Source organism: Symphodus melops, assembly GCF_947650265.1.
Source record: "Symphodus melops genome assembly, chromosome: 3".
Taxonomy (NCBI): domain Eukaryota; kingdom Metazoa; phylum Chordata; class Actinopteri; order Labriformes; family Labridae; genus Symphodus; species Symphodus melops.
Genome location: NC_136693.1, coordinates 12,105,762 through 12,120,189, shown reverse-complemented (window position 1 = coordinate 12,120,189; position 14,428 = coordinate 12,105,762). Strand labels below are relative to the sequence as shown.

Here is a 14,428-nt window from a genome sequence, read left to right as displayed (position 1 = left end):
ATCCCCGTCAGCCAGGGAGAGAGGATGCAGGATGGAGGGTAGACTTAAGCTGAGTGGCCGGCTCAGGCTGCTGCAGCGTCGGTTCAATAATCCACAGACAGACATATAGATAAGAGCAGAGGGCTGGACGCGGGTGGCGTCGGTCGATACATAGGATGGACTGCCAGGTCAACATTCATTCCTCACTATATCACCTACTTCCACTGATGTCCTCCTGTCTACTGCTTTATAATATAAAGCTATGACAGCACTTTATCTAACCCAGCCAGTTGTGCTAAGTAGGTTAATGACCCATGAAGGCAGGATTTCAAAATATATACCCGTTGATTTATCAACTAAGACAGGCAAAAATGATCATCAAGCAAGAATGCAATGCACAACCGATGCAGTAATCAGATGTTATGTATTACATTAACTCACATTAGAAAAAATGCTCAGTTTCAAATTTGCTCTCCTTGTGATGTCACAGTAGGAAAAAAAACCTCCCCTGGTATCTCCTACCATGGACTCCACCCCCAGCCTAGAACAAAACTTTTGTGCAGGTCCGCCATTTTTATTATCACTAACAAAGAAGTGATGTCTACTGGGAAAACTTGGTGGGGGGGGCACAGCACATATGTTTTCATTTTCAGTCATTCAGACCACAGGACACTATTTGAAAAGGTGGAAAAGAGGAATAATAAATGTCCTCTAAGATATTTGCACTCAACCTTAATCATGCACATACCTGCACAACTGTAAAGCTCTTCCATTGCATTAGATTAAATCTTGTTTTTACATTTCATCTTATATTATTTTCATATATTCTATTATTCTGCATTTACAAAAGTGCTATCTAATAGTCTTTTATATCTTTAATCTACATATTTATATGCAACCATTTTCACAACTTCACATTGAAGTTTAATCAGAATCCAGTTTATATACATCCCTCAAAACCAATCATGAGTTAAACTAAGTTATAAAGTTCAACGTTTATTAAAGCAATTGGCTATTTACATTGTAGGTGGTAAAAACAAGAAACCCAAATGATTAACACTTCATGTTTTGTCTAACTTGATAAAAAAAAAAAAACGAAGGCAGAAATGTGAAACAGTCCCAGACTGTAAATAGGCAGAGACTAAACAGTGATATCTAGTGGTTACCTATAGAACAGCACTTCACAACAAACACACTACATACATATGGTCCATCATCCCTCAAGGGTGCGCTTGTCAAACTGAGTGAGTCAAGCATTCAATAAAACTTCAATATATTTAACTCTGCTTTCAAATCAGCATCATCATCAGCACTTCATCTTTGCTGCCAACATCTTTGCTGCCAACCCAAGTTTTGTTTCAATATGAAAATTACAGATAATGGATCCTGAAAGTAAAGACACATGGCAGTGACGACAACTAAAATGAACATATCACAAGGATTCAGTTCAAAGGAGAATGAATCAGATCATGAATAAGGAATTAGCCTCATATCTTTGCACTAAAGCAAATCAAATTGGATTGGATTGTGAGAACTCACACAGCTGTGTGGTCAATGTGTTCAATAAATGCTGCAGTGGGTGAAATTGCCCTAAGCACCAAATCTGCTCTCTCAGTAGCTTTGGCCAGATGGTCCTTTTCATTTATCTTTTTCAAGCTCAATATTCCATTAATGGGAACGGCAATATTCAACTGAGTAATCCACAACGAGAAACATTTTTCAGAGCTCGTACATTCAATCTGCTGCTGAACATGTGCTTATTGAAGTGTTAGGTTATTCAGACTTCAGATGGAATACCTTAAGCAATATGTATCGAGTAAAATACTGCTCGGTCCCTGCTTTGTGACAAATCCTAAAATGTTGTCAATAAATGTCAGATTAAGCAGATCCTCCAGGTGCTAGCTTGACACGCACAGATTCATTATTTTTAAATGCCTACAGTCCTAAAAAACCTAATTCATCTCTGACCAGTACAGTATAGCACAATTTCCTGCTCCCATATGAGATGAGGTTGTTGTTTTAACTGCTCTTTTTTCCTCTGATTTTCCACATTGACATTGTTTCTTTGTGGCATTTAAGCACAATTAAGTACAGTCTTCTGATAACTGATCGCTTGTTTAAAGCAGCTCTGTTATTTTTTAGACATGTGAGTCAACAGACCAAGCCAATTATGAAACAACACGAATATGTTGTCGTCCTTTACAGTTTGTGTTGAACTCTCCAGCAATGCAGTTGCCAATGCAGAAATTCCAGCAGCAGACACAGAAAACAAAAGTAGTAATTGGGAGTCGTGTTTAAGGACACCTTTAGAATTTAAGTCCAATATTCACTCTCTGTGTCGCTGTTTCTTGTCCTCAACTATTCCTGAGGGAAATGCTCTTCTCTTTAGGTGCTCAGTGAGTCGATAAGTTCACCAGATGTAGTTGCTGTCGTTGTTTAGGTGCGAGGCAGGGTTGCACAATGGGTTCATTAGAGCTGGTTTGCTGCAAACGGCTTCTTTATAAGCTGGAAATAAGACCTTAACGTCAAAAAAAGTGAAACCCCCTCAGTAACCTGAAAAATGCTGGCACAGTCAGAGCCAGAGTGTACAGAGCTGAGGAGTGTCAATACTAATGACACCTTTCATATTAAATATTGATTTCTTTATCTTCAACACCTTTTAAAGTTCTATTCATTCAGATAGAAAACATCTTATTGATTCCACTTGGTGTGTGACATTACTCCATGTGATAGTTTTAACTTTTAGAGGCATTTCCATTGTGGATCAAAGAAAAATACTTTCCATGCAGTATATAAGATGGAAACCTTCACTGAATTGAAGGGTGTTTGATCTAAATGCTAATTTTTTCTATGCTTGTAGAAAATCAATGCCATAACACTATCCTGTGTTCAATGTATCACTGGTGGCAATGTGCGCTTCTCCTGTTTTTGCTGCTCACCACTTTGACAGGAAACACTGGAATAGTTTGGATAACAAATCTTTAGAGGGTTACGTCTGTCTCCGTTTTGCTCTCCAGAAAGACTTTCTCTTTCTATCAAACATCCATCTTTCACCTCTGTGGCTGCTAACTAATCACTTTTCTTCTCTCCCGTCTGCTGAAATGAGAACAGTGTGGGACCGGCTTCTCCGCAGTGGCTCCAGTCGCACACGGGCTCTGACAGAATGCGGCAGAAAGAACTGTCATCTGAATTCAATCAGAGGGAGGGCAGCCATACAAAAATTTACTTTCCTCCTGAGGGGCAGCTGAAATGACTTAGGCTTAGATTACTTCTTAACTACATAGAAGAATAGTAAACACTGAGAACATAAAGAAACTCTTTTATTTTCCTTTTTAATTTGGTGGGGGGGGGGGGTTCTTTGCAATTTCTGCATGCTAAGCCCATTAAAATAATTAAAGGTTTACAGATTGTAAAAGTTTGAACGTACAAACACTGCCAATCATTTTGAATTTAAATTCAAATACATATACTAACTGTAAATACAGTATACCATTATACCAGAGTTACCTTGTCTCAATCTGCCTCTCCTCCTTCTCCAGACTGGCGTGCTGAGCAACCACTGTTTCATGACCGGCCGAGTCAGTCCCCTGGCCGAGAGGCAGGCAGCTGCAACAGCAGGTCCCCATCCCGGCTCGGGCATCTCCCCTGCTCTGTTCCTGCTCTGTTGCCTGCTCCAGCTCTGACTACTAAACCTGCCTGAGCTGTGTGGACAGTAAATGACTCATTCTAGATAAGGCAAATCATCACACAGTGCACACCTCAGACTCGCGGCTCTTAATGTATTCCATCGTTGCAGGGTTAAATATCAGAAGTCCAAACGAGGCCTGATGGAAAGCTTCCTTCCTATTCTTCCACACAAAGGAGCACTGTAGCAGATTTTTCAATCTCGTCTTTGTTTTCATTGTCTCTATTCAGTCCGCTGCTTAAACCTCGGACTCTATTTGAAGGCCCCACAGTACTGTACAATATGTATTGTTTTAAGTGTGACAAGCCTCATTATAAATCACCATGAAGACAATAAAGACGAAAATATGTCTGTTTAGAAAATACTCTGGCCGCCAGTGAAAGTTCAGACCACCTCATAATCGAAGAGATGACACTGATGCACCAACAACTTAAAATTACAACTGGACACAATTTAAACACGATACAAGGATCTACTAATAATGACAACCGTCAGCAGAAATCCCTCTACAGGAGTAAGGCGATTAATGATGCATGCTTCAAGGTAAGGTTGTGTGTCTTTGCATGTCTGTATCAGGAAAATAAAGTGTGCGTGATGGTTCAGTGGATTTGCCAAAACCATCACTCTTCATGACTGTTCAAAAAAAAAAAAAAAAAAAATACCCGTATGTATTTTGAAAGCTATTCTTGTGATGATGCAAAACCTGACAAGAGAGTGATACGTCATGTTGACACTCCTTTCACCTTGAAATGTATTTAGCCTGCTCATTCACTATTTCTATTCCCTGCACAGCGACATGGTGCAACGCTGGGAAGACAGGTGCAACAATTGAGTTGAATTCAAATGAGGCAATGCAAGCAAAGATAAAGGTTGGATGTTAAAAAATAAAACATTTGATGCAACAGTAAGACAGTCAAGGACAATGAACATAGCCTCCTAATGATTAATTTACCAACTCTATCAGCCTCGTCTAAATAAAAAGGGGCACAGTCAAAGAGCATTACAACAAAGAGTCTTTAAAATAAGTTACTCTCTACAACGCTCGGTCTGAACTCACAGGGACAAGGGTTTAGGTTTTTTTTGTCCCATCAATCGTAATGGCCTCAAAGTATTTTTATTTATCTTGCAAAGCAGAGTCATCTGATCCATCAGGATTTTGTCTGTCAAGAATGACATCACGATTTCAGAATATCCATTTCCAGCTGAAGGTCACAGTCTAGCTTTAGGGAAGGTATAGAGGAGAGAGAGTAAACTGTGTTCACACACTACCTCACACAGGAGAATCTGCAGCAGTCCTGTAGAGCTGAGCCAAAAGAGATGCCTCCATGCCCACACTACATTATTATAAAATCATGGGGAAAAAATAGTAACCTTGATCTGGTGATGAATGTCCTTGATTCATCAGAATTGTAATATAAGTAATATACTATATACTGTATATAGGCCCACTTTGGAGTCAAATCTCCAAATGTTCACATGTTAATTACATTTCAACATATGTGTATTACTCTAGTAATAATGTTCTTTCTACCATGAAATACGTGTGTGCATTAAATAAATCATAATGAAGCAAAAGGGTTATGACCTTGACCCCTGAGACAGCAAGCCTGTGCTATAATAATGTGCTCAATCACCCATGAAATCAAATCATTAAGCACCTTGACACAAAATAAAAAAAACCTGCAGCCACAGAACAGACCCAGTGAAGACCCAACGATCCAAGAAACCGCCTGTTTCTTAAGTTAAACTGTGATTTCTTTTGCAAAGTAAAGGATGCCTTGGTTGAAGCACGTTTGCTTTGTTATCTTTATATAAAGTGGATCCAAAGAAGTGTTGCACTCCAAAGGTGAATGTGCGACACTGAAAGTGATGCTATCATAGGTTTAAGTCACTGCGTGTAGAGATACGGCCGCTCCGAAACTCTGTGGAGTTCTACACAGAAAGCTCAACAAGTCAACTTGCCATTGAGGGAGAGGAAAATGAAGGTATAAAACAAACATTCTGCAAGGTGTGTCAGCGCAGTTTATCATAATAACCAGGCACCAAAAAATAAACTGGGCAAGTGAAGGAAGGGGTGTACATTTCTAAAGGGGAAATTTAAGTGTCTATAGATGAGAGATGAGCCACATTATGGCAGACATGTAAATCAGTAATCATACAGTATCCATTTCAACTGAATGAACCTATTGGCTTATCAAATTACAGCCTTACCTTCTTGTTTGTAACAGCCAACTTCATACAGTACATGGGCACTCTCTCAGATAAGAGAATAGATGTATGGATTTATTTATCAATGACACAGAGGTCTGCAGTGTTCATCAGTAATGGTGAACAGCTGCCTCACTTATTCTTTCTCCATGTCTGCTGTGCGGAGTGACACAGCTCCACCTGATTGGTAATCAGTCAGTCATAGTTATAATTAAACAGGTGAATATTCAAGACAGAAAAGTACATCCTTGTTCATAACATCTTCTGAAAACGTACTTTCAGATGCCGGTTCGCTTTAAGGAGTGTAGTTTGTAGCTAGAATGAAAAAGGCTCGGACTATAGATAAGTCCAAGTTAATTAACTTTGCTTGTTTTTGCTTTAGGGCCACCATCCCTGTCCATGTGCGCCTGCAATGACAGCGAAGGTAACAAAATGATTGAACGGTGTCAAGCTTTACACATGTGTGCAGATCTTCAGCAACAACGTTAGGCGCTTTAATGTATTACATTGTATTTGAAAAGATAAAGGTGAAGTTGAAAATCAGTGCTGAAGTTTTAGGACAGTACCTATGGATTAAAGTCTCAGTCGGAGCATTGAACATTTCTCACGAGTGAGTTTCTGGAGTTTTTAGCCTCTCTGAAAAAAGTAAAAATGTTTGAACAGGCTTCCTGCCTGGGCCCAAAGGAAGACAGGCTGGAAGAGAAAGTGGGATGAATTTTCGTGTGGTCTTGTTGACTCGTACAAAATGATACCGCAAAGACCTGCACTATAAAGTTTAAAAATCAAAAGTCCACTTTCAGGTGACGTTCGACAGCTGACAAAGAGACACAATACTGACAAATAGCTCAGATTTTAATGGTGCTGAACTACACAAACGTACATTTAATGTCAAAAATAATGAAAATCCTAAAAAAAAAAAAAAAAGTTCCTTGGGGCCAATTTGTACCCAAACTTTTTTTGGCACTGATGTTTTGAAGTCAGCAAGCAGGTATGGATTTGCTGTGTTTGCAGAAAAATAGAGCTTCATTAACACAGTCATAAGATAAGAGCCTGTAGGGATACTAAACTTCTTATTCATCCCCTGTTAAAAAGCTGTGCTTTCAAAACCCCATAGCGCCACATGGTTCATTAACTCATACTACCCTAGTCAAAAAGATTCAGCTAGTTAAAAAAATGCAAGCACTATCTCACATTTAAAAAAACAGCAGGAGTACTAGAAGAAGAAAAAACACCTTTAAATGTGAAATACAATCAAGAAAATATTGACGTTTTCATAGGTTATGGTATGAGTAAATGAACGTGAGACAGAAGAATTTGGGTGACAGATCTGTGACTTTCACATCAAACACGACTTCCTGAATTGTCCCACAGCATTGTTAGCTCACTAAACAATGTGAACTTTGTCCTCAACAAGACATCATTGTACCTCAGTGGGGTCATTTCTTCCCGAAGGACGCTATAGAATTTCACACTTTCCTATATGCTCAGTGAGTGCCAGTATTGTGGTGAAGGCTTAACTTAATTGAACCCATGTTTTTACTTATTGAGAACCATAAATATGACATCTACTGATCATATTTCAAGTTATCCCATTTGCTCTTAGTCCTTGCTCCCTCACTGACAATGGATCTGAAACTAATTAATCTAATTGATTACATTCTTTTCAACCATGTTTCCAAGCAGGCCATCTGTGACAAATAGACCAATTTTACCACATTAGGGCTGCATAAAGTTCATGAGTTCAACCTTCTTTTGCGGTCCAATATCTTGCATTAATTGTTACACATCCCTGACACGTGTTAATTTCTGCTCATAGACCTTCATCTCTGTTATAATATCTGCTGGGACTGAAATGCAACGATTTTGGAAGATGATTTTCAAATTGGGTCAGACCCTTGGAGAGCTGCCAGAAGTATGACAAGCACAGACTTTCTATTTCAATTTGCTGCCATGGAGGACAACAGCTTTGCACGACAGTTTTTAAAAACTCTCCTCCTCTAGTCAAAACTTTCCAAGTTAGTCCCCCTGACAGTTTAATAACATTGTACTCAGAGCATTTTAACCAAAGTGAACATGAAACTAAATATAAAGTTGTTGGGTTTTTTTTTTTCAAAGAACATGGTTCTGACTGTTTTCCTTCGCTTGTAACTCCTCAAAATATGAGACAAAGCTTCAGCCTTCACTCTGAAGCATCCAAAAATGCCCACATCATACTCAAAGTTCAGGTTCTCGGGCCGGCCTACAGCCAGGTCTAAATCAATGTTGAGTTTTCAAACAGCAGCAACATGTGAACAGTCCGTCCTTTGTTCTCCACCTCATCAAAATACCAACATCAACACACAACCCAATCTACTGACGGTTGTCCGGGCAGCACCATGTCAACTTCACTCCTGCTTGAGTTTGTTTCTGACAAAAGGAGCAGAACTGAAAACAGAACTACCCACTTGTGCTTAGACTGATGTTTAAAGACGCCATGACTCTGCAGCATTATAATAAATGGGGCATAAGAGGGGTCCCCTGTCATATTCGAATACGTTTTAAAATGCTGAGTCAAAAACTAACACTTGTGAAGATCTTGGATTGATTGATTGATTGTTCCAAAATAGGGCAACAGTCTAAGCAGTTGAGTCCATGTTTTTTTCAGGAGTTAGACAGATGAGCAGGAGCCATCTTTGCTTTGAGGTTTGCCTGTTTACATTAATAACCAAAGCAGAGCCGATTTGCACCAGAGCTGTTCAGATATTCTGAGAGAGCAAGCTGTTTTTAACCTTAAATCTGCCAAACGTTTTTAAAGACATGGGTTTAGTAATAAATTAATAAGGCCTGTGGATCCACTTATAGCCTAATTAGCTGTGTGCTGGAGTGAGAAGCCAGGTAAGCTCGACACAAGTCACGCTTCCTGTAATTACCCCGAACACACATGGGACACATACAGAAACCTGGCATCATCCTGCAATATATCAAGTAAAGCACCAGAGATAAACTCCTCCACGAGGAGAAAATGTCAGCACTCCATCACAAGAAGATAATCAATGTTTGCGACTGAAATGTCCCCACTGAGCTACGCTACACTCAGATTTGTGTCAAAGTAAAAGATCCATATAGAACAGTTTCATAGTTGATGTGTTTCAAGAATAAAACAAAGAAATCTATCTGTCAGTGCTTTTTTTCGAGACACCTTGATCGAGGTATCTCAGATAGACGGCATAACTACTGATTATTATTTAGGTACTATCTCATCATGAATATGCTACAGTTTAGAGTTAGATAGTTCCATAATCAAAGTCATTGTTAAAGCTCTTATTTGTCCTCATTAACACTGAATGAGTTGATTGAAAATGATCACCCTGCAGTTCTACTTTCTCAGGCAACCAGTCAATGATTTGACTTTCCTTCATGCACCAGAGCAACATTGAGAAACGCCTGCTGAGCTCTAGATAAGCTGTTCCTGTCCACTGTTTGACTCCAACAAATGAGCCCTCAAAAACAAAGAAACAAGACGTGGGCTCGAGCAAAAACAGGATTCTTCAACCAGTCCAACTGGGAGACAAGTGGTTGACTGATTTAACAGCCTTGACATTAGGCAACCATATATCACATAACTTCAATGTAACATTGTTCTTGCTTCATACTGAGAAAAAGAGTGTAAAGGAGAGAAACACAAAGGCTGCCTTCATTATACGCACAATATAAATGTCAGTCACTACAAAAGTGTTATTGAAACCACGTTTTTTTGAAGCCAAAATGTCTTTTAAAGACTCCAATGTGTGGGCCATCATCTGATTGGCTCAGTACAACCTGTGATCCATGTCGGTTTTTATTTTCTCCCAAAACAACACTTATAGTACCCCTTTGATGATTTATCGATTTATGCTTATTTCAGAGTGCAGACGTTGCTTAATTGTGAAAGTGTCTGTATAGAATAAACCTGCTTCAAAGGTGTGTCTGCAGAGCTCTGCAGGTTGTTGAGCAAAGACATCCTCTCAGTAACTCGGACCTCAGAGAGACTGCAGCTACAGCAGGTCTCCATGGTCCTCTGTCTGGAACAAATGGGGCAAACTAAAAGATCCATGACTGGACAACTGGTGGTGGAACAACAAAACCCTAATCAAGCCACAGTGGGAGGAGTCATTGTCGTAACGTAACACTAATAAAGACTTTCTATTTTCATCATTATGCTTACTTATCAGCTTACTTACAACATTTACTTGTTGCACGTGTCCTTGAATTTCTCTTATTTTCTTTTATTATTATAATTATTATTATTATTAAACCTTTATTTAACCAGGAAGAGAAAACTCATTGAGATTAAAAATCTCTTTTTCATGAGTTTCCTGGAGATTTTCTAAATGTTCTAATTTCAAGTAAAAGAATTCAATCAAATTGTGAAAAAAAATGCAAATAAGCAAATGCAGAATTTCTTTGTTTAAAGAAGTCAACATGTTCTTGTTGCAGTTTCCCAAATGTGATGAACTGCTTTTTGTCATTTCTGAACATTAAAGTTTTGAAATGATTGCAGAAAAATGATGCAATGAAAAGACAATACTTGGAGACAAAGCTACAGAAAACTAAAAAAAACAAACTGTAGTGACCTTCTTTTTTTAAAAACTTTTTGACAGGTAAATGACTAAAGTATTAATAAATTAATCATAACAATGGGCAGTTTACTCAATCAGAACAGTTATTGTTAAAGCCCTGGTGTAATGCACATAGACCTTGAGTTAAATAGTTAAACATAACAGACTTGAGGTGTCTGTGCTGCATTGATTTTGTTGTGTCTTCCATTAACCTGATTTCTTCACATTTTAATGTGTGAAGGACATGTTCAAATCTATCCAAAAAAACTTCTCGCTGCTGTCTGTGACTTTGGAAAGGCTCTCCTCTCTGCTTCAATAATGTAATCATGTCATACATCTCTGTCAATACATGGTCACACCCCTCTCCTGCAACCTTTACAGTCTCTCTAACGCACACACTCTCACACACACAACAAGGCTGTACACCTATCTAATGGAGAGAGTAGAGGTCCTGCAAGAAGGATGTGAGGAGAATTTTAATAGGCTTCTTCCTGTCCTGCAAGGCACTGCCACTTTCCATTCTCAATGCAGGCAGAGGTAATTGGTTTCACCTATCCGATGGGACCCCAGTGTGTTAATCCATATGCCGGTGTGTTTCTGTGTCAACCCTAACCTTATGTTTTGTTGAAAGTACAGCCTTTTGATCTAGTTTGAGTGCCACTATTTGACTGCAACTCAGTGCAAAGAATCGTGTCAGCACTGCAGAGTGAAAGAAAGAAAAAGAGAGAAATGGAAAAGCAAAGGGATCAAAAGTCTGCACGGTCATAGTACGCAAATGCGCTCACGAGTCGACTCACTTGATGAAGTAGCTGGCTCCTTCGTCCGTGAAGCCCTCTTCCCATCCTCTTGGCAAATCTATAACACGAGCAGAAACACATTGAGCGAGCCCGCCACCGACAGGGAAGCACACTGCAGCACAGAAATGTCCCTTCGGTATCCTCCAAATCAGATTATTTGTCGCGTACCTGACCGTATCATGTGTCCCGAGTTAACAGGTTCACCAGTGCGTGGATGTAGCCAAGTAGTGCTATGAGTTTTATCGCTGCAAGAAAGACACCTGTTACTGAAAGAAAATAAAGCAACAACAAAAAACAAAAACGTACGGTAATAATTCCAAGTGAAACGCAAAGTAGTTTAACCCGGCTCACTTTATAAAGAAGACGCGGCCATCTCTACAAACTCCGTATGACCAGTAGTCAGGTAGGGTGTCCCGTCCGAGAGGTGCCGCCATGATCTCTCGTCTCCGGCTTGGCTTGTCCCCCCCCTCTCCCTCTCTCCGCAGACTTTCCCTGGGAGCTCAGTTAATACCACCGCCGCTAGGGCTGCATAGTTTATTTAAAGGGGAAGAATGCCAAAGCTCAGACCATTTACACAACTATGCTTTTAATGAATTTCAGCTGAAGAAAACACCTCTCTAACACTAGCCTATACTTCCGAGGAGCAGTCAGTCTGGTGTAGATCATTTAAATATTTTCACATATTTGTGTTAGGCTATTAGGCATTGCTACATTTTAACCCAGACCAATATTCAATTACTTGGAATGTGTTAATTGAATTTAGTAATGATGTCAAATGTTTTTTTTTTATTTAAAAACACCTAACCTACCAAAGACCAATTATTCAAAAGAATTATAGATTAACATTGCAAAATACTCTCCTTCAATTATGTTTTTAAACCAGTTTTAAGAGGCATAAGCTTCAAAGTTGTGTGATGATGCAGATATCTCCTGCCTTTGCAATAATAACCTCCTATGCAAGTGCCATAAGTAACATTTTTTGTCATGTGATATTACATGATCAGATTTGTCTCTCTCTGAAAAATGCAGAATCAACCACAACTCTATTCAGAATGTATTCCTGACCTAACATGGGTTTGATTAAAAAATGAACCGTACAACCACAGTTGAGAACCAAAAAGCAAGCAACAAATCTTTGTATATCGAATTCATGTTTCAAGCTTAAGCAGATTACAAGTAAATTAAAAGCATGTCAGTGTTACAGGGGCTCTGTAAAGCAGCTTGTGTGTGTGTGTGTGTGTGTGTGTGGGTGGGTGTGTCAGACAAAGTGTCACTGAAGTGTTCTTCAAGCGGAGCATGGCAGCATGTATGAGATGCTGTCTAGTCATGAATTGTAACGGAAGCTTTTGATGAAGTTTTTAACCTTGATTGCAGTCAGGCTTTGAGGACAGAAGGCCTGTCTGACCATGACACATTACAATAATGCTTACACAGCATCGAACGGACCTGCCCAATTTACCGATGCTGCCCATAAATTTCACTTGTGCTTTGTGTTCAAAGTCACAGTAATGTTGACACAGGGGTTACTTTGCATGAGACGCAAAAAGCAACCTCACTTTGACATGTCATGCACTCTTCTATAAATATGTCATTTATTTCAGTGAAACATAATGCTGTAACAGGAGAGTATCTTTTTACAATGTTTTAACCTCTCTGAAAAGACAACACTATGTGGTTTACATCAGTGAGCATGGAGCAACAAAACTCTGTCAACATAATAAATATTTGATCTGTGATTCCCTTTTGGGAGGCTTTGTTTTAACATTCTCCTGTGGTTTAAGGCAGCGCTCTTCAAACACAGTGAGAGATAAGACATTTCCCCCCCTCAAAAAAAAAACACTGGCGTGAGATGCTGCTCAGACACCGAACCCTCCAAAGCTGTATGTACCCGACAGAAGAGACAAAGAATGAAAGGATTTCCCCAGCTTCAATATGTTTCTTACAGTGCATGAACATGCCTCTGTTCATATGGACTCAGAATAAGGAATGAATAATTAAGTTTATATGCTTCAAAGGAATGCAAAACAGAATAAATAAGTTGGTAGACATATTTTAAATAACAGCCTGTTTCTACATGGCACAGGGAGGCACAGATTGGTTTGATGAGTCTTAAAATGATGGGATTCATTTGAATGATATCACTGGCTTATCTCAATTGACAACCTAAAGAAGACACCATCAGTCTATGCCAAGCAGCTATACATGCGTCACATAGAATGAGCACATGCTTACTATAGGCTGCATTTTTTGCAATCAGTGTTTTACATTATAGGGTAAAGCAGACAATAGAGATCTACAACAGTCATACATAAATACTTTCTGGATTAATCAATAATACAGCTGTTTTATTGATATCGCTCAACTTATATTTGGAGTAATTTGGTGCGTTATTAACTAGGTGTGTATTCTGCAACTAGTAAAAATGAAGCACATCACACATACTGCAGTGTAATCATTTCTTATCCCCTAACAATTGCCGTTATTTGACCTTGCTATGATTTATTATCATCCCCACTTCTCACACAACAACAACACACACACACTTCTAATTCTAATTTACACACAAACACACACATACTATAGTTGATGCAGTCCAGTGCAGCTCTGCGGTACGGTCTCTGCTGCTGCTGAATTCTGCCTCTCGGCTGCCAGAGGCTCACAATGCAGCAAGGTGACTCAATGTTATTGTCTCCTCCTCAGAGAGCCTCCTCCTGCTGAATCACAGCTTACTGAAGGTGCTGAAACTGTAATAAAGATTGTTGTATTTTCTTCAGTCTTTCATCTCTTCAGCTTAGAACAGTTTGTGTCCTAATCTGCCGGTCAGATGCCCACATAAAATCATTACGATCTTTTCTAAAATAAATTTAAAAAAATCTCCCCAAGCGACCTCTTAACCTGAGCAGGGTAATGGATACGAAAATGAGTGTGCACACCTACAATTGTCTGAGTACCTATACAATACTCAGCAATATTAAGAAAATAGCCTCCTGTTAATTATCCAGCATATGTTATCATATAGTTGTTGATTAAAAGAAAGGTCAGATTTTTCCGCCTGCTCTAGCTTCCTTTCACTTCCTCTTAGTTGTAATCTTTGACAGTGATTAATTGCCTTCGAGCTCATTGAACTATCACACTGACACCTACAGGGCAAGGATGTTATATTTTAGTTGGAAGCAAACTGA

General features: G+C 39.2%; 1 protein-coding gene across 10 annotated transcripts in view; it reads right to left on the bottom strand.

Moving 5' to 3' along the window:
- Positions 1-11,707, bottom strand: part of plekha7b (pleckstrin homology domain containing, family A member 7b) — a 64,138-nt gene extending 52,431 nt beyond the window's left edge. For 9 of the 10 annotated variants that reach the window (XM_079339892.1, XM_079339900.1, XM_079339897.1 and 6 more), the window contains exons 1-3: positions 11,598-11,707; positions 11,415-11,491; positions 11,247-11,304 (exon numbers count right to left, since the gene is read on the bottom strand). In XM_079339892.1, the coding sequence (XP_079196018.1) occupies positions 11,247-11,304; positions 11,415-11,491; positions 11,598-11,680 (218 nt within the window). In that variant the 5' untranslated portion in view covers positions 11,681-11,707. Of the gene's footprint in view, positions 1-3,486; positions 4,090-11,246; positions 11,305-11,414; positions 11,492-11,597 lie in introns of those variants that run through there. The other variant, XM_079339898.1, reaches the window with a different exon arrangement.
- Positions 11,708-14,428: the final 2,721 nt, after the last annotated feature.